The sequence below is a fragment of the Setaria italica genome, chromosome V, assembly GCF_000263155.2.
Source record: "Setaria italica strain Yugu1 chromosome V, Setaria_italica_v2.0, whole genome shotgun sequence".
In the NCBI taxonomy this organism is placed as follows: domain Eukaryota; kingdom Viridiplantae; phylum Streptophyta; class Magnoliopsida; order Poales; family Poaceae; genus Setaria; species Setaria italica.
Genome location: NC_028454.1, coordinates 2,332,345 through 2,352,393, shown reverse-complemented (window position 1 = coordinate 2,352,393; position 20,049 = coordinate 2,332,345). Strand labels below are relative to the sequence as shown.

Below are 20,049 nucleotides of genomic sequence, written 5' to 3'. Positions count from 1 at the left end.
GACCCCTTTAGTACTAACTTAGCAATACAGGTTGCATAACCGGTACTAAAGGGGGGTTTGGACCCGGTAGTGAAAGGGCTTTCCAGGTAATTCCGCTCATATAATTTTTCAAATATCCAAACACATGGCTCAACACATGATCAGTCAATGCGCTAAAGTTTGAGATGGTTGACTTAACACAACAATAAGATAAAAATGGCATTAACCCATAAGCCCTTTTTGCAAGTTGGCCTAATAAACCTACAAAATTAGAGGGAGATGGTAACCTCTAAAACGACAGTCTTGCTCGTCTTCAATAGATTGATATCTTGCTTATAAGTCACCAAAATTTATACTAGAAATTGAGATTAGGGGTGGGGATTTAGGGTTGGGAATTGGGAGCTTAACTACTCTGATGTCTATAGAGGAATCACCAGGAGGTCGCTAGCCCGTGATGGTGCATCATAGGATGACTAACGGGTGAAGGAAGTAGCAGAGGTGATGTCCTTGCAGTGGTTGAGAGATCGAGCTAGTCCGGAAATGGTGTTGGCAAATGAATATTGTCGGAGCCGAAGAAGACCGTGCACCAGTAGAGGAGGGCCGGGAGAAGAAGCATACAGTTGGGGCATTGGTGGGGTCTCGCTAGTGACAGGCAGCTCTAGCGATGTTGTTATTTGTTAGCTATATATATATATATGCAATAATCTAGAAATTTGACTTGTACAAATGCAAAATCTCAATCAATCTTAACATGGAGACAGATCCAACGACCAAAGAGAAACAGACAAATGCAAAATCTCAATCAATCAATCATGCTTACAAATTTGTATTAGTTGTTTGTATTATTTCATTTTTCTTGCAGATTTGGATGATCATAAGATAGGGCATGGGTCCCATTAACTGAAGTTTGTATGAAAACATGATATAGCGTAGGAAAAATGGGTAATTTGATCCCTCAACTTTACCCCGAGGGTCAAGTTTCAATTTTTAGATCGGTCGTTTTGGTCCATGAACTTCCATTTTTTTGAGTCATCCTTGTACTCATTTGGCGTTCTATATATATTGGCATGAGACTAATGCAAAAACTAAAAAAAGTTATTTTTGCTCTTGTTACTTCTCCCCTCCCTATTAATTTCTGCCGGTAATGTGAAGGTTAACTGTGTTGCAGATGTGTGCATGTGAGTCGATAATGGAACTGCAAGTCATAACATATGCTGTTGATGCCCCTTTTCTTTATTACGGTGGCGTTACTCCTTTTTATTTGTAGATCAGTCCGATGATGTTATTTTGGTTGCAGAAATACCATATATATATATATATATATATATATATATATATATATATATATATATATATATATATATATATATATATATATATATATATATATATATATATATATATATATATAGAGAGAGAGAGAGAGAGAGAGAGAGAGAGAGAGAGGGGGAAGTAGGGTGGTGGGGGTATGAGTGAGGGGGATTGGGGGGTACGCGCGCACGTGTACGTGTCTGAGACCCCACTATACATGGATACTCTAACACTTCAGAAACACTTGCTCTCATTTAAATCTAATCTGCAACTTCTACGGGGCACCGATTTAAATTGCTGGTTTCAGTGAAACAATGGTACATCAACACAAGGAGCTAAGGGCAAATACCAGGGACCAACTTGAACTTTGACCTTGGGTAAAGTTGAGGGATCAAAATACCTATTTTTCATGTAGGATCTTGCGAATGCAAAAGCTTTTGATGTATACTCGATGAGGATACTCGGATGCCATGATCGCGCCCATCGTCCTCCTCTACGCTATATGTTTGAGGTCGGATGGAATATTTTATTCCAATTGTTCATCTACCGCCGGAAATTTGTGGCAAATGGCCCTTGTGGCACAAGAGTGATCCTATCCAACAGTCAATTACATATCTGATAATGTGTTGCCACAAAATTCTCTGTCAAAGCTGCCAACTGCCAAGCAGCCAAGCAGGCCCATCCTGGAGCATTTATCTACCCGGAGACATTCGTTGCCACGCACGCACCGTTATCCTCTTGGGGTTTGATTGGTTTGATGTCCGCCGGAGCCTGGCTCTGTACCAGCGGTGCAGGCTCCTATTGGCCAGGCTCACGAGATGCAGAGGCCTTTTGTTTGGTTCCCGTGTGGATGCAGCCAGGCTAACAGGTTGCCTGCAAAACTAGCATGCCCAGCTGCTTTTGCTCCTCTGCGCGTAGCTCGCGCGCACACCAGCGCGCCGCGCGAGCCTGTATGAGCGGAAACGAACAAAAATTCTGCATCACGCGAGCTATGCCGGAGGACAGCTTTCGCATGGCGAGGGCCTGGCCACGCCTCTAGTCCAGACAAACCAATCAGGGCACCTTGCATTCTACGGGCCTGGATGACCGAAATGCAGGCATCCTTTCTGTCCCTCTTGTGTGTACTTCCCTCGCTCCTTTCCCCACCTTCTCTCGTGGAAACCCGACTGAAACTCTGAGCAGCCAACGAATCCCAATTCAAGCTCCACGTCCACTAGTAGTTTCAGGATTCTTGCCTGCGATTACTTTCCTCTCTGCAACCCGTACGTCGCCGATCGCCATGTCAGGGCAGAGCTCGAGCCCCTATGGCGAGACTGACACTGGCACGGACACGGCGCCCACCACCGCCGGCAGCAGCATCCGTTGGGCGCCGCACGGCCGCGCCATGACGGCCTGCCTCGTCGCCGTCAACGTCGCGCTCGTCTCCCTCGTCTACCTCTACTTCTGGCGGTTGTTCTCACGCAAGCGCGCCGCGTCCTCCTCCTCCGCCGCCGCCGACGAGGAGGACGGCGCGTCGTCCTCTGCCTCGGTGCCGTCCTCGCCGGCGATGGCCCGGGACGAGGAGCAGCAGCAGCGCCGGCACGACCGCCTCCTGGCGTCGCTGCCGCCGTCGTTCGTCGCGCGCCCCGGCGCCGGCGCCGGCGCGGAGTGCGCGGTGTGCATCGCGGAGCTGCTGGACGGAGACGAGGCGCGCGCGCTGCCGCGGTGCGGGCACCGGTTCCACGCCGCGTGCGTCGACGCCTGGCTGCGGCGGCGGCACACCACCTGCCCGCTCTGCCGGGCCAGCGTCGTCGTCGCCGCCGCGGAGGATGTGGACGCGCCGGTCTAGCTGGTCGCCACCGATCATTGGTGTGTGAGTGAAGCGAAGAAATTGGGACGTCACGTTGCGGTCTTCCGTCAACGAAGAGGTCGTTGTCGCAGCGGCATTATCTTTGTTTGGATGACTCCAAACCAGGAAGCCGGCCAGGCAAGATTTTTTTGTAAATTTGTAGTGGTATTTCATCATCAGTAGCGTCCGATGTTTCTTGCGTGGATTATGCAAAGTTGGCACTGTTCTGTCAGCAAATTTAGACACTTCTCAGTTCTCTACCAGAAACGGCGAGTTCTGCAGATCGTGACAAATTGCCACAAAGCTGAACGGATGAAATGGGCACCGCTCGGATTGCAACTTGCGTTTTGCGCACCTTTTACCTTTTGGGCAAAAAAATATTCAATTACTTGGAATCCCCGTCAGTTCCATATGCGCCTGTAACTGCAAATTCTCTCTTTGCATGTTATTTTCAGGACCACCTACTAGACGTGCTTCTGATCCATCCTTCAAAAGGAGAGCCAAATCAAGAATGAAGTAGGCATTTTGCATGTTGAAGACAACGGCAACGTAGATTTTTGCCGAGCATGGATGGTGTTTCTTCTGTCCTAAATTGTAGGTCGTTTTGACTTTTCTAGGTGCATAGTTTTTGCTATGCATGTATGTCTAAATTCATACAAATACATATAAACTTGGAAAAAATCAAAACGACCTACAATTTGAAACGGAGGAAATATATTTTAATAGACTTAGCGCTTAGTTGGCCATTTGAAATTGCTTATGTTTCTACTTTTTGTTGCTTTTTGAGAGCTTGTTTTAATTAGCCGGAGGATGGAACTGTAATAACGAATGCTTGAGTGCAAAGCTCGTGAAGAGGTCGGAATATTTTTTTTTAAAAAAATACAAATTATTCAAAGTACCCAAACTACTCTTACCATCTGCCACCTTGTCACAATAATCTGGGGGCCGGGCTTTCATTTTAATACTACTTTACATTTTTTCCTTATACAGTTATATTACTAGTAATGTTTAATACTTCAACTTGAAGTGGTCCATAAATAACACTAATTACGAGTTTATACCGTACAAAAGATGTAAGGGCATGTACCACGGGTGTTTAGGAGCCGGCATATTCGTAAAAAGGCCCTCATCTCAGCCAAGAGATGGACGCGCCATCCTCTCATGAAGAGACGATGGGGTTTCGTGCTCCAACACCTGGCAACTACCTCGACGCCCCCCTGTATGATCCATCCACGCACCTCTGGATCGAGCGAAAATCAACCCGCACACTTGTCTCAGGCAAGCAGGAGCGCTGCGCTCGGTCGTGGAGGCCACGCCGCCTTCAATCCGCGGCGGCGACGCCCCAACACGAGGAAGCTGGCCGCGTCACGAAGCGCAGCGGCCACGTGATGCAGGAGAATCTGGCTACGCCGCGCCAGTCTCCATGCCTGCCTTTCTCGCTCCTCCCCTGTGAGATTCAGCTCAGCGCCATGTGAGAGAGATAGACAGAGAGGAGGACGAAAAAGACAACACCGAAGAGAGAGATGAGAGGCTGCAAGTCTCACGGGAGAAGAGATAAGATTAGAAGAGCAATTTGGTCTTTCGTCTAAGCTTTTTTATTTCTAAGCAAAATCTGTTTTATACTTGAGCAATTTTATACGAGCAACAAAATAGTTACACACATCAATTTTATACATGATCACTGTGATTTATGTGCCCATGAATGGATTAAATATTTCGCAGACAACATAATAGACAAATCTCTATACAAGTTGTTTGTTTCATTGTCTATATGTGATAAAAAGACAGCAGCTGTCTAAATTGTTGAACGTGCCCTAAAGATCTCAACCATCCATTCAGCTTTTTACAAACCATGAAAGGCTCAAACTGACCATTGAGCTCCAATTTTGTCTCGCACCCCTCTTTTTTCTTTTAATCCGATGCCAGTGCGTCGTGGAATGAGTGCACCTCAAATTATGTTGTTTGTCCATGCCTTTTGGTTTTAGCAAACTGGTTCAACAAAGTGAACATTCAAACGAAAGGCAATCGGGAAGTTTTTGTACGCTATAGCAATACGTGTACCCGACATCTCCAGCAGTCTCCCTCTCCAATAATTCATCCCAACTCCCGAGGAGGTTTGACTCTTCCAACACGGTAGTTGGATTGGAATGAGATTATTAGAAGAACAATTCTGATATTGAAATATCTCTATTAACTATCTGTTGGAAAATATTTATTAGAGAACTGCTGGAGATGCTCCAGCTTGCTAAACCTAGGAATTGATTAATCACACTCGAGCAAAATTAGCGAGGCAACGGATTTTTCCGGTGCTGGATCGGACGGCCGTGCTGTCCCCGGCGGCCCGGCCATTCCCCAATCACGAGACTCCGTTCCAGAAAGCCTTTAAGAAAAGCATCAGCGCATCACTGATCCACTCCACATTTCCTACTCTCGTCTTCCCCTCTGCTTTCGTCTCTGGCGCACTCTGTCTCCCCTGTCTCCAGTCTCCATTACGGAAAAAAGTCGACACCCGGACGGAAAAGGGTGGCGCGGGCCGCGGGGGAGGGAAAACTCACGCAAGATCCCGCCTTTTCCGTCGGGTCTGACGGCCCCGCTCCCCCACCGGGAAGGCCAGGCGCCCGCACAGGCCGTAGCGGCGGTTGCCGAAGCCTACCTATATCTCGCCACGCGCCTGCGTTGTCAAGGGCTACTCCGCGCAGTGCCCCTCCCATGGAACAGCGGGAGGCGACGCAGCCAGAGGAGGCGGCGGAGGCGCGTGGCCGGGAGCAGCCCTCCTCCATTCTTCCCAAGGTCGGGCTCGTTTCTCTTCTTTCGACTTGAGAGGCTGTGCTGTGTGATCTGATGCGGTCTTGGTTCAGGCGCTGAATTAGTTACTGTGGTAGTTTCCTGGGCGGGAAGAGAGCGAGGGTCTTGTTGGGAAATCTTGAACTTTGATCCGATTTGGGCTGGGTCTTGTTGCCTTGAAGTGACGTAGTTGCGAAATGCGGCTGCTTTGAGGTGGCCACTGGCCAGATTTAGGTTTGATATATCGGTTCTTGATCCGGCTGGCTTACCGAGGTGTCTCTGTGAGCCTTGCACTGTGATCTAGTCTGATCTTGGATAATGCTCTGACCCCAAATGCACGTCAGGTGGTAATGCTTAATGCGAATTAATTCCGAGGCCTATTTCATCATAAATGAAGAAAACCAATTTGATCTCAATTGGTTATTATGATGAATTGTGCCAAACTTGGAACTCTCTTCCTTGTATGGAGTAAGACCAGAGAACAAACATATTAATTTGACTAATATTCCCCAAGTTGAGGTGACCATCTTAAGGATCTATTAGTAGATTGGCCTAGAGCCCTCGACTGATTGAGTTACCCACATTTTAGTAGTTTATTTGGTTTACAGATACATGTGCCTAGTGAGCTACCAAGTGAACATTTAGCTAAATGCTACAGGTTTTGAATTGGACCAACCACTTGCATCCATGGACCATATGCTTGTAAATCTCTTGTGTTAGTTCTGTGGCCGTACACTCTTCTGTTTATTAGAATTTACAACTTAATAATCTAGGCAATCTTGGAGCAGAAATTCCATTTGTTGTTCTTCAGAAAGAACCAACCATGTTATACTTTAGATCTCCCTCTTTATCTCAATTTCTTCATCAACCAAAATATGCCATTAGAGTACTTTGAAATGTCTTCAACAGAAATACTTAAATGTAAGGAATTTAATTTCTTTTGCAGGAAAACGAGGATAAGGATCTGAAGCTATCCTCTCGTGTAAGTGTTGATTTCTGTTCATTTGTTATTCTTAAATTTGTTATCACCATACTGAGCAAAACAAAACAAAACTTTTTTAGGTGGTTTCTTTATTTTTTGGTGGTGACATATCCACACCGGCACAAACATTCGAGAAATGGCTGTCTCTAGTACGTAAGAGGAGTGGGGCATTCCGGCCATCAGGGTTCCCACATCGGGGTTCAAGGATCGAAGTCATGCCAAGTGGAAGTTTCTCACTATTTGGTAGCGGGGACTTAAGGTTACTTCATGAAATCCATCTACATCCTATTATCCTTTAAACATCACTTTGTAGTACTTAGTTGACCACCTGTAATTGGAGATTAAAGTATGTCTCGTACTTATAAAAAAACTTATGGTGAAAATGTTGACTTATATTCCATTTTGTTTCATATGAAAAATGGAATGCTGTGTGTTCTCAGAGAAAAAAGTGGAACACCTGAGGAACAAAATTGATTCCTCTTTAGATTTCTCTTGTTAACTGAATTACCGGGACAACAAGTTAGCTGAAAAGTTGAAATCTGTGCCAACACATAGATTCCATTATTTTGGCATTTCTTTTGGTGAAGGGGTATGTTGGGTTTGTATGTCTGTAATTCTGTATATACATCCCTTCTGTTCCTCTCTACTAAGGTGCTCTAACTAAGCTTATAGTTATGCCCCCAAACCATCATCTTTGATGTGAAGATGATACATTGGTCAGTAGCTCAGTATATAGTTGTCTAGAGAGCTGATCCTTCAGATTCATCTTAGTTGATCCAGTTATGTCATATTCCATAAGGGAATCGGCATTTCTGCTTTGATGTATACAGAGCTAATCCTTGAGTCAACTTAATTGGCCCCATTATGTCTTATTCCATTATCAAAGTAGCAGTTTTTAAAATATACTGAATATTTTAATGGTAAATTCTATGATTAGGTGTAAAATTGTTGCACGACAGGTTAATCTGTATTATTGGAAGTGTCTTCAACCAAAGAGACCTTTACGTATATATAGCTGCAGAATGATGGCAACATTGGCAACGATCAATGGAATAATGTGTTTAACACTTTACATATAATGAATCATGATGAATCTTGTACATTGAATTTGATTCTAATGCTTCTTAGAATATGGAACATGAATCTGAAAAGGAATTTTACTTGCAACATGAACTTGTATGGGTTCTAAATTGTGAAAAATATGGGTGTTAAACAGCAGCAAGGTAGATCACAAGCTATCTTCTATTAAGCATCCTTGTAACTTGTAAGCTTTTTGTGCTAATGTTGTCATTGTTTTTCTTCTCTGTCCACTGTAGTGAGCATTTGGTTAGAGAAGAATCAGTAGGGAAAGATCCATTGACTTGCGATCAACCTCCTGAAATAAGCTTGTGGGAGAGACTTGGAAATGCTTCTACACTAGACATTGAATCATCTGAATTTTCTTGGGACGTCTTGTCATCTCTGCATCATACAGAACATAGTAGTGGTTCGGAACACTCTGAAGATGAAATGAACAAAGCTCTCGAGGTTTGTTGCTACCTATCATGATGCCAATTTCAACATCCTATGCAATTGTCATTGTAGTGAGAGAGATAATCATTTGCTTCTATTTACCATACCTTAGAGTAATCGGCGTGGTAGGGTACCAGAATGTGCCCCACGTTTTACATACTCCCACTGTCCACTTCCTTAAGGCATATTTAGTATGATAAATCTACAAAATTATATTTTACCTTTCATTTCTTTTACCATTTACTGTCAATTGCTACAAACTCGTTATCATAATAAGAGCACTTTGAAACATGAATCTATTGATACTACTTTTGTATGCTAAAAATTGTAACGACCTGGCCCGAGATAACAGCTAAGACCCACTCTACATGTTGAATGGACCACACCTGCTAATTAACCCTCTTGCGCTTTCGTCCTTGCTTCGCGCAAAAAGGATGAGTTAACTAACTTCCCAGGCTAGCTATTTAAGCTGGTCTAGCTCCTCCTCCACTTCCGGTTTGGGACTAAGTCCTGGCGCTACGGTACCCGCAAATCTGGCCTGGCCCAACTAGCCCATGGGCTGGGCTGTTACAACACACCCACCCTAAAGGACTTGACGTCCTCGTCGAGCTATCGAACCAGCTTACCCGTACAGGACATGTCCTGGTTCAGGATCGACTTTCCTAGCCACGTCCGTGCGTCCAGTGCCGGCGCATGTGCCATACCGTGTCTACACAGGGTCCACACTTCATGCGCACCATGCCCGCGCATCTGACCCGCATGCGTCTATGACAGCGAAAGTTGGCTCTGATTACCAAATGTTACAACCTGGCCCGGGATAACGGCTAAGACCCACTCTACACGTTGAATGGACCACACCTGCTAATTAACCCTTTTGCGCTTTCGTCCTCGCTTCACATAAAAAGGATCGATCCGGAGTTAACTAGCTTCCCAGGCCAGCTATGTAAGCTGGTCTAGCTCCTCCTCCACTTCCGGTTCGGGACTTAGTCCTGGCGTTACACTAGCATATCGCTACAGTACCCGCGAATCTGGCCTGGCCCAACTGGCCCATGGGCTTGGCTGTTACAAAAATATGCATATATGACATTATTGGCCAAAATATTCTAATTCTGATTTTCTCAAATAATACGTTTTACAAAAAATGAGTGGAGGGGTTATCAGACATGCAAGATCATAAGCTTGTATCATGTATATGATATGCGATAGTAATATGCTGCTTTCCATGTCCTGTTGTTTATAGGTGACTGTGAACTCTGGTGGTGTGGTGTTTTTTGCACTATTTAGTTCTTCAAGTAACAGTGAATTACCTGAAGAAGCAGCAGCTGTTATAAAGTTCTCATCATCAAAGATGGCAACACAGGCAGAACGTTTGGGTTATGAATTTGCAAGATTGCTTGGAGTGCAGACACCACAAGTATTGCCGAACCCCCAATGAACTGTACAATTCTATTATGTTATGGAGCAACATTTGATTTCTTATACAGCTTTTTTCCCTAATAAATGCAGGCTAGAGTAGTATACAATTCTAGCCCAGAGTGGCAGGGGATTAAGCATGCTGCAGAAAACGCACGAGCAGTAGCTGTTTCAAACAATGATGAGGTGGGTGAGATGACTTGCTCAGAGTTGATGGAAGCCCTTGAGCTAAGCCGCTGCCTTATTCTGATGAGGTACTGTTCTACTGTTACCTATTATGATTAGTACAGTCATGACAAGCAGATGCATTTTCTGTATTAGTACAGGAGCTGAAATTGTTGCCTTCGGTCTGTTGCAGTTATATTCATGGCTCCCCGCTACTTGAGAGTTCAAAGGCATTCAATTTGCGAGAAGCTGCTTGTGTTACTGCTTCATCCCTGGGAAGGGTTTTGATGCTTGATCTGATACTCCGGAACGAGGACAGACTCCCATGTCGTCAGCTTGGTTGGCGCGGTAATCCTGCAAATCTGATGATTTCAGATAAATCATCGTCACCCAATGTGGATAGGTTGCAAGATTCCATTAGCACCACAGAAAGCTCCAATCGACTGATTAGAGAAATTTTGCTTAGAGAGAAGCGGTCTCACTCTACAAATGGAAGGTTGGATTCTGTGGAATTGAATCCCATGTCACAAAAATTAGAAGCATTGAAGAATGAAAGAGAAAATACTGAAAGTACAAATGACACTTTTCACATTGTAGCTATTGACACTGGTGTGCCCCGTCGCCCCCCTGCAGGGCGACGTATGAAAGATCACGAGAGGTATCCCAAAGTTGTGGAGCTCATTTTGAATTGCTCAGACTATTCCGCAAATATCCTGTATGAGATTTCTGGTGGTAAGCTTGGGCATCCAGGGCCTGATGAGTTTACTTGCACTGATTCTTGCGTATCCCTTTCTGATGAAGACAACGCTGTTGCGATTCATGAATTCCGAGGATCATTTCGTGCAGCTCTAAGGGATCTGGAGGGGTTCCACCTATTTCTTCTCCAGCTTTACCAAAAACTGGATGGCCTTTTGCGAGTTTTTTTGTCCATAATTACTAAGAGCTCTGAAGAACCTGACAATAATGATTGTGTACTATCGGATTTTCCTTCACCTGGAGCAAGCTATAGTACTCCTTGTAAGCAACTGAACAATGAACTGCATAGTGATTCGGAAATGCTGAAATCCACAACAAAGTCCTCTTCTGCGGGATCCCGTGGAAGCTCAGATTCAGTTTCTCCCCTATCCAGGGATAGTTGGAGCAACAAATTCTTCAAGGGGAGTGCAGAGGCTCCCCGGAATTTAAGGATGACAATGAAACTTCGTGATTTTTACAAGAACCCAAAGGTAAGAAACTCCTGACTGAAAGTGAGGACTCACTTTTTTTTAAATATGAAAGGAAAAACACCCTTAGATTATTTCTTCTCTGATTACTTATCTAATTGAGTGCAAGTAGCTTTGATTTTTTTTGGTTTAGAGTAGCCTTTTATTGGATACAGTGATACAGCCAGTGTTAGTGCAACAAACCTTACAAAGGTTTTTATTGGAAATTTTAAGTTACTTTACTCAATGGGCTTCTTTGTTGGGACTGAAAGGCTATGTTGTTGTACTCAATGGGCTTCTTTGTTTGCTATCAAACTGGCTTGTTTTTTTAGAACAATGTTGATTTCGAATTTTAGTTATAAGTAACATTGTAATGCAACAGGTTGATCCTGAATTGCTCAAAGAGATTGAGCAGTGGAATGAAGCACTGAAGACCGATGTGATCAAATTTTGTCAGGAGAATAATTTTCATTCTGGCTTCTTTGATGGAACTGAAAACAACATGGTAGCTGATGCCTATGAATTGAAGGTAGGTCACAAGATATTTATAGATGTTATATTCCACTTCAAGGAATTAGTGAACCTGATAATAAATCACTTGCAGGTGCGTCTTGAACACATCATAGAAAGGATAGCCTTGATCTCCGATGCTGCCAATACAGAGCGACCTTCTCTTGTTGTCAACAACTTGTTCATAGGTGGGGCTCTGGCAGCAAGGTCTAAATACACCCTTCAGCATTTGGGCATTACCCATGTACTATGTTTGTGTTCGAATGAGATTGGTCAATCCGATTCCCAATTTCCTGATCTTTTTGAATACAAGAACTTTTCAGTAAGAGCATCAATCTCTGTGGTTTAGGATTCTCATTTATCATGCCCATTACACAATTCATATTTTCTTATCTAAATTGGAACATTATTTTCTTTTGCAGATTAGGGATGATGATGATGCAAACATCAGTGATCTTTTTGAGGAGGCATCAGATTTTATTGATCATGTAAATCATATCGGAGGTAAGGTTCTGGTTCATTGCTTTGAGGGCAAAAGTCGGAGCGCCACAGTTGTCCTTGCCTTCCTGATGCTTAGAATGTAAGAATCTTGACTACTCATCGACTTTTGAGCAAATTACATGTTATAATGACTGCACAAGAACTTCATTGAAACTTTGCCATTTACATGATTGAAAACTTATTGTTCCAGGGGCTTCACTCTCGCTAAAGCCTGGAACTTACTGAAGAAGGTTCATCGCCGAGCGCAACCGAACGACGGTTTCGCCAAGGCTCTCCTAGCCCTAGACAAGAAGCTTCACGGCAAGGTGTCTATGGACTGGCAGCACAAGAGGCCTGAAATGAAGGTGTGCCCGATCTGCAGCAAGAACGTCGGGCTGAGCACGAGCTCGCTCAAGCTGCACCTGCAGAAGGCGCACAAGCGGCTCTCCGCAGGCAGTGTCGACAGCGCCATGACCATGGAGATCCAGAAGTCGATCGAGTCGCTCCGGATCAGCCGCGGCGGGAGCCTGAGCCCGTCTCAGAAGCTGACCAAGGCGTTCGCCAATGAGCTGAGCTTCTGATATGTTCCCTTGTATTGTACCCGAGGGAGTGTACTTGATTCACATTGTTGTAACTTGTAACATCACCATGCAGACTGAACTTTAGGGTCTGTCAGAGTGTAGGTTTAGTTCACACGCATATATGATTAGCACACGTATGTTCAGGTTCAGGTATATGAAGAGCGCAACGCCAAAGAATAGAATAAACAGTGTATTCTACAATACCAAGACACCAGAAATAACAAGGCGAGGCAAGGCAAGCATCGGTTTCAGTTCAATGAAGTCCAACATCAGTAAGCATTTTGGGAGTGTTTCCCAAGCATACGGTGTTACGCCATTTTACTGGTGTCAAATGCACTGCCGCGTCTCAAGTTGCATGCATCAACACCTGTATTATATGAAACTACGAGGCGAGTTTGGGAGCACTCCCGCCCGGAGCTGCACCAAATGGCAGGTGCAAGGTCATTAGAGCAGGCACAACCACAAAACCGTAAGAACCTATCAGTCCTTAATATAGCCAACTTATCACTACCTTAATTTAGCCAAAGCCGAGCAACATATACAGAAATCTCTGACCCTCCAAAAAAAGGCCGACACGGGCAAAAGACAAGAAAGGGAGCGCCCGATCGATATGGCTTCCGGAGCGTCCTTTGCCGGCGTCCTCTCCGTCTTCCTCGTCGCGGCGGCGTCCGCGGGCGCCACGCCGGTGCCCACGGCCGCGCCGTCGAGCAAGTACTCCGTCGAGGAGGCGTGCAGCAGGCAGGCCGCGGGGCTCCGCGACCTGTGCATGGCGACGCTGTCCGCGGACCCATCGTCCAAGGCCGCCAGCACGAGCACGGCGGCGCTGGCCCGGGTGGCCATCCAGGCGGCGCAGCGGAACGCGTCGGAGACGGCGACCTACCTCTCGAGCATCTACGACGACGACAGCCTGGAGAACAAGACGGCGCAGCTGCAGCAGTGCCTCGAGGACTGCGGCGAGAGGTACGAGTCGGCGGTGGAACAGCTGGAGGACGCGGCGTCGGCAGTGGGCTCCGGGGCGTACAGCGAGTCGGAGGCGCTGGTGGCGGCGGGCCAGGCGGAGGTGAAGCTCTGCCAGAGGGGGTGCCAGGCCGTGCCGGAGCACCGCAACATCCTCACGGCGCGCAACCGCGAGGTCGACCAGCTCTGCAGCATCGCGCTCGCCATCACCAAGCTCATCCGCGGACCGCCGTCGTGATAGAGATAGAGGGCGTGATCAACGTTGATCGATCGATTTTATTACGCAGCTCAGCTCTCGAACGTTCACTGTAATCAATTGGGTAGTCGGTGAAATGATGACACATTAGATTACCTGGAAGGCTGGAACTTTTGGATTGAATATTCTGTCAGGAGAATTCCTGAATGGTACCATATATAGCGGAATGCATACGTAGACGCATAAAAAGCGTGCCGCATGTATGCCGTGGATCATGCTTGTACTACTAAAAAAAATGTTCATCAGGAGTCTTTTTTTTTCAGTAGTTAATTAGTAACTCCTGCTGTGTGAGATAATTAGTTTCTCATGGATTGATTTTGCCGGAGTTTTTTGGCTAGTTATGTTATGTACTCCCTTTGTGGCTTTGTCCAAAAAAAAAATGTACTTCTAAATCAACACATATAGGGTTTGACCAAGTTTATAAAAAAATCACCAATATTTATAATACCAAATAAATATCATTAGATTTATCGTGATATATATTTTCATATATATTTGATGCTATAAATGTATGCGGTTTTGCATGTCCTCACCGACCAGCCTCTCACTTTACTTCCTAGAAACCCAATCTCATCCTGCACCGCAGTCAGATACGACTACACCACTGTTCAAGCCGCCAACCCCCCTCCTGCATTCCCACCCGTCCACCTCCGCACAGCAGCAGCATATATGCATTTCCATCCCGTCGGCATGTTTGATTGTTTGTCGACATTGGAGGTCTTCCGCACTCATTGCTACTATTCAGCCATCTGGACTCTCCTCTCAAGTTTTGGCATAGTAAGTTTTATAAGGACAATGAGGAGGGGGAGAAGGTGGAGATGGAGTCCAAAGGGCTCCTGTTGGGGTAGAAAACTGTTCTTGAAGTGGGACCAACAAGTTTCCAAACTAAGAGAACAAGAAAGACAAGGAACTAAGGAAATGACTTTGAGAGAGCTTAAGAAATCTCCCCCTCCGTCCCAATATGTCCGTTTGTATTCACCGCGGTCCCATTCTATAGGGTCATAATTTTTACACTTTACAACTTAACTCTTTGCTTTACTCGTTATGTGAAGCATATTCGAGGGTATTACAGTAACGTCACACCACTTTTGTCACACTCTTTTATAACTCATCACTTTACACTTAAGCTCGAGCGTGCCAGCAAGCCAAAGTCATCTCCACCACTTCGCCAGTTGCTGAAATCGCAAGTGGTCTCCCAAGCCATCGTCACCGACTGAGGACTTCGCTACCTTCACTCCGCCCCAGCCTGTGCGCTCGTCCGTAGTACGAAGTCCTTTCGTCGCCTTGGCCGGTCACAGAGGTCTCGAAGTCATCTCTTTGCTCCGATTCTTCATTCCTGCAAGTAAGGGATCACGACACTTTGCTACCAACTTATTATGCTAGGTAATTGTAAAATCTCGAAATGACGGAGGGGTACCAAACGGAGTCCTTTTCTCCAACAGTAGCCCCTCGCTAGCGAGGGTCATCTCCGACGAGCCGAACTAGCGACTAAGCTCCTTGCAAGCTGGGGACCCAGGACTCCCCAAAGTACCTCCCATTTCAGCTCGTGTCCGTGTTTTTTTAATGTATATATCTTATTGACAAGACGTCTCCTCGTTTAACGGCCCTGGAGTTTCAACCCCCCCCCCCCCCCCTGTCTTGTGTTGTCTTCGCATTACATTTTATTACCGTTTTACGTCGTTATAATTTTTTTCCATTTATGACTTCGTTTCTTCTTTATATTTTGGTTTCTTCGTTACCTATGGTCTAAGTGAGTTTGTTTTGGTTCGTGCAGTGATCTATTCCTCTATTCCTCTCTTAGTTGCACTGATGGCTCCTTCCAAAGCTCCCAAGGCTCCTAAAGCTTCTCCTACAACCGTATTTGGGCGAAGTCGGGTCACTTCTAAAATGATACATGACTTCATTGCTTCTGGCTTGATAGAAGACGGGCGAGGCCGTGCTCCTGACTCCGAGACTACACCTCTTCCTAAGGACAACGAGGTTGTTGTTTTCTGAGACCTTTTCACTGCTTGTCTTCGCTTTCCCCTTGATCCCGTTGTTGTTGATATCCTACTTCAGTATGGGATGTACCTTCATCATCTGACCCCCAACGGAGTACTTCGCTTGAGTGTATTCATGTAGGTGTGCAAGAGCATGGGTATTGCTCCTACTGTTGAGAATTTTCTTCGGGCTCATGTTATTCATCACCAACCTAAGAATGTTGAGCGGATAGGAGAGAATGGCGCTCTCGTAAAAGAAGAGGCCCAATTTGGATGCCTTAATTTTCGGTACAAGACTGAAGGATCCACACCTATCACTTCGTACAAAAACCGGTGGGAGGATGATTGAAACTGTTTATGGTTTTATCACACTATCGAAGTGGATTCGTCTACTGGCACTCACCCTCTTGTCTGCAAGGAGTTCAAGGTTATTCCCGAGGACATGTCTTGCGAAACCGAAGACAAAGACACTTCGCGTCTATTTATGGTCGCCTTTCATGAGTTGGCCAAGTCCTATTTGAATTTTTTGAACTTGAGAGTGGTACCAGGGAAGCTATTCTTATTCGTCAGGCAAACGCTGCAAAGTGCGCCTTGAAGAAAGGCACCGCGACCACAACAGAGGCGTCTATTCCTGTGTCTTCTTGCCAAAAGAAGAAAAGCAAGCGCCAGGGTTCTTCGCCGCCTCGCGCTCAGAAACGTGCTCGCACTCAACCTCGCCCTTCTAAGGAAGTCGTGGAATCAAGTCCAGACGAGAGCGAAGAGCATGGTACTGGGTCTGGCTCTGGCGATGGGGAAGAAAACTTCTTGGACAAAGCTCTCGCTACTAGCCTGAGTCGTGAAGAAGAAATTGAAATTACTTCATCTTCAGCCCCTCAAGTCCCTGAAGATCGCGTCTTATTGCGAACCCATGCTGCTCCTCTCGCTTCCGATACAGCTGAAAAACCTTTTGAGATTTTGTACAGCGAAGATGAACCTGAGAGTGACGACGAACCTTTGGTCCGGCGCCCTCGGGATCGAGCCCCTAATCCTGCTACAGATACTGTTGACCCTTCCGTCTCTCCCAAAGTTCCTTCTGCACCCGTCACTGAAACCGTTGTCGAAGAGGAAACAACTGCTGCTGGTATAATGGTGTTGTCTCAACAAGCTGCACATACTTCTTCGTGTCATAGCCAGAGCTCTGATTCGGAAACTGAGAGCGATGACCCTAGCAGCGCTCTCTTTGTTAGCACTGAGCCACCCAGTATGGCTGCAACCCGGCTGGACTTGGCCGAAGGCACTCGCCTCTTCGGTGGAAATAAACGCAAATTGCTCAAGTTTGCTAGTGGCAGCCGAGAACCCAACGTTTTGCAAAAGGCTCAGGATAGCTTCAGCTTTCCTATCATGGAGGAAGAGTTCGGCGAGGACAACGCCAAAGACATTTTGACCCATGCTCAAGACTTATCTATGGAGGCGTTTGTAGCCTGTCGCGTCACTCAACGACGCGTTAGCGAAGACCTGCGTAAACACGATTTATCACAGAAATCCTCTAAAAATGCCTTGGCGAGCAACTCCAAGAGGCTGCTAATCTTACCCCCAATACCTTTTTTTAGGAAAAAAGAGAGAAAAAATGAACTCCAACAATCCACCTAAACCTTCCCAATTTTTTAGCGACGCTAAAAAACAGCCTACCACCGTGTATATTTTAGCGTTGGCGTTCCTCCCCCAATCCTGATTCCCGCACGCCCGCGCGTCCCTTCCGATGGACCCAATACGATGACGTGGCCTGTGTTTGAAATATTGGGGGCTATTTATTAGCGATCTGCTGTGGACTAATATGTTTTTGGGGGAAATTTTTTTTAGGAGAACCCCCAATACATAGTTTTGGGGAAGAATTTTTTAGGATACTCTTGGAGTTGTTGAATGGATTAAAAAACTTCAAACACAAAAGGAGAACTTGACTGCCGCCTTGGCCACCGAAAAATCTAAGTCCACTTTGCTTGCGGCTGATAAGGATTCCCTTTCCAAGCGGAACGAGGAGCTTGAAGCTGAAATTGAAAGACTCATTGTTGGCCACCGAAAAATCTAAGTCCATTTTTTTTCTGCTGTTGTCGGATTTCTGTCAGAGTTGTAAGCTCCCGCTTTTTTTGTTTTTCTTAGGAAAAGGGTGACTGAATTCATTGTTGGCTTCGTCTGTCATGGATTACTATTCACTATCAATGAGAGAACTAAATTTCGCAAGACGTATTGACCAATATGATGGTGGCTGCTACATCGTCATCATCAATGAACCTGACAGTACATTTGATTCATGCTTCGGCATATGCTGGTGGCGGCAAGCATGCATGTTATTTCTTATCAATTTTAGTATCAGGCATAGTTTAGATGCAAAAGCGCCAATGATGTGGTGGAGTTGTGGGTGCATGACTTCACCCACCATGGTTCAAATCCCGGTGTGCACGTATAAGGTTGTATGCATCTCTAGTTGGGGCAGAGACTGAAAGCTGTATTCCTGGCTCTGGAGAAGGCGTATACCTTGGAAACGTAATGGCATTGTCAGGCTGGCGGCTGCCCGGCAACGATGAGGAACATCAACCGCGACCAAACCGGTGGAAATCAACAAGATACAATGGAAAACAGACCATGAGAATCGGTTTAGGCCTCGTTCCGCAAGCTAGGTTTGGAAACAGGCCTGTTTTCATTCCTGGGTTGGATCGAGTGAATCCAGGTGGTTCACTAAAACCTGATCACCAATGGATCCGGCCCAGGAATCAAACCTGGTCCTTTTTACAGCCATTCATTTTGGTTAGAAATGAAAACACTTGTTTGACAGGTAGCAAACAAAAAGTAGCAACATCCTTTTCTGGCCTCAAATGAGGGAGAAGTAGCAAACAAAAATAGAGTCTTGATCAAGAAAAAATAGCAACATCTTTTCAATCTTTCAGTCTTGATCAAGATAAAATAGAGTCTGGAACCTCCTGTTGCCTCTTCAGTTCTTCAAGTTTCTTCTCTTGAGCAATCCTAACGTCATCTAGAAGGTCCTGAAAATTAAACATATAGCATTAACATACACCATAGCTAAGACAAAAAGGAGGCTACGGTTCATTGCCGTAATTGGGGAACAGAAAAGAATCTCGATCCATGAAAACAGAAATGGACAAGCTGCCTCCTTAAATATAGCTCAAAGAAAATGGACTTGATTTAGAACTGTGCAGGCAAGACTAAGCTTGTGCCTCCTTTGATAGAGATGAATTATAAAATCAGTTGTCAGTTTATTCCTACTTATTTCCAATAGAATTGAAAATTTTGGTTGCCTACAATTAACTATATGTAGCAGACGCATAGAAAGAGGTATGAGCATAGTCATGACTACACTCTTCTAAATTAAGTTTAGTTATGCTTCCTCACTTCTCTGAGAGGAACAAACACAGACCTATTATCCTCACTTCTTCATAATCATGTTGTGCAAGTTAAATTTGATAAGCAATTCCAGTAAATTGATAAGCGAGACCACTGGAATTAGGAACAAGGCCTGAGAACACGCCCTTAGCAAGGATTGCTGGAGCCTTGCCTAAAACAATGAGATGATTATTAGTGCTAGGCTTGAGGAAGGCTGGAGGTACTGGACCCTAAGCACACTGCCACGACAGGAACTAGAATTCATATCAGTGAATTGTCGCAAGAGAGAAATTAGACTCGAATTCATATTCATCGAAGTGATCCACTCCCATTCTCGCAAGTCGCAACAGACAATCCCCATGGCCACATAAGCAACCAACCAATGAACAGTAGATGCCTACAGCTACAGCTAGTGATTTTACACGTATTTCTCGCTATGAAGTGAAATTGATTACTCAAGGCTTGTACTAGAGCATGGTTATGTAAACTAATCCCAAAGAGGTTGCTATCATTCCCAACCAAATGTCATTCACCTGGAAAGGCTACCTGTAATTTTTTTAGGAAGTGATAAAAGGTAAGCATCATAGCCGGTCCCAAGCTTCCAATCAGAAATCTAGTCTCCCAAACATTACTGATGACAAACAAAAACTATTATGCTACAGAAAATGAAGCTTCAGCTAAACAAAAAAAGAAAGAAAGAAAGAAATGCGCATCCAGTTCGTTCTCATCCTAAAG

The 20,049-nt window shown here is 45.2% G+C and overlaps 3 protein-coding genes across 4 annotated transcripts; all 3 read left to right on the top strand.

Moving 5' to 3' along the window:
* Positions 1 to 1,689: 1,689 nt before the first annotated feature.
* Positions 1,690 to 4,016, top strand: LOC101782296 (RING-H2 finger protein ATL3). Of its 2 annotated transcripts, none has more exons than XM_004967467.3 (2): positions 1,690 to 3,256; positions 3,383 to 4,016. In XM_004967467.3, the coding sequence occupies exon 1, from the start codon at positions 2,570 to 2,572 to the stop codon at positions 3,116 to 3,118; it is 549 nt and encodes a 182-aa protein (XP_004967524.1). In that variant the 5' UTR covers positions 1,690 to 2,569; the 3' UTR covers positions 3,119 to 3,256; positions 3,383 to 4,016. The 2 variants fall into 2 exon arrangements, with proteins under 2 accessions (XP_004967524.1, XP_012701322.1); XM_012845868.2 differs by having other exon boundaries at positions 1,695 to 3,256; positions 3,574 to 4,016.
* A 1,534-nt stretch (positions 4,017 to 5,550) lies between these two features.
* Positions 5,551 to 13,000, top strand: LOC101781896 (dual specificity protein phosphatase PHS1). The gene is made up of 11 exons (XM_004967466.2): positions 5,551 to 5,908; positions 6,849 to 6,884; positions 6,965 to 7,143; positions 8,201 to 8,411; positions 9,637 to 9,810; positions 9,903 to 10,063; positions 10,168 to 11,200; positions 11,559 to 11,705; positions 11,781 to 12,008; positions 12,109 to 12,266; positions 12,378 to 13,000. The coding sequence occupies exons 1-11, from the start codon at positions 5,828 to 5,830 to the stop codon at positions 12,745 to 12,747; spliced, it is 2,778 nt and encodes a 925-aa protein (XP_004967523.1). The 5' UTR covers positions 5,551 to 5,827; the 3' UTR covers positions 12,748 to 13,000.
* Positions 13,001 to 13,074: 74 nt separating this feature from the next.
* On the top strand, positions 13,075 to 14,198 carry LOC111257430. Its single transcript, XM_022827202.1, has one exon. The coding sequence runs from the start codon at positions 13,358 to 13,360 to the stop codon at positions 13,940 to 13,942; it is 585 nt and encodes a 194-aa protein (XP_022682937.1). The 5' UTR covers positions 13,075 to 13,357; the 3' UTR covers positions 13,943 to 14,198.
* Positions 14,199 to 20,049: the final 5,851 nt, after the last annotated feature.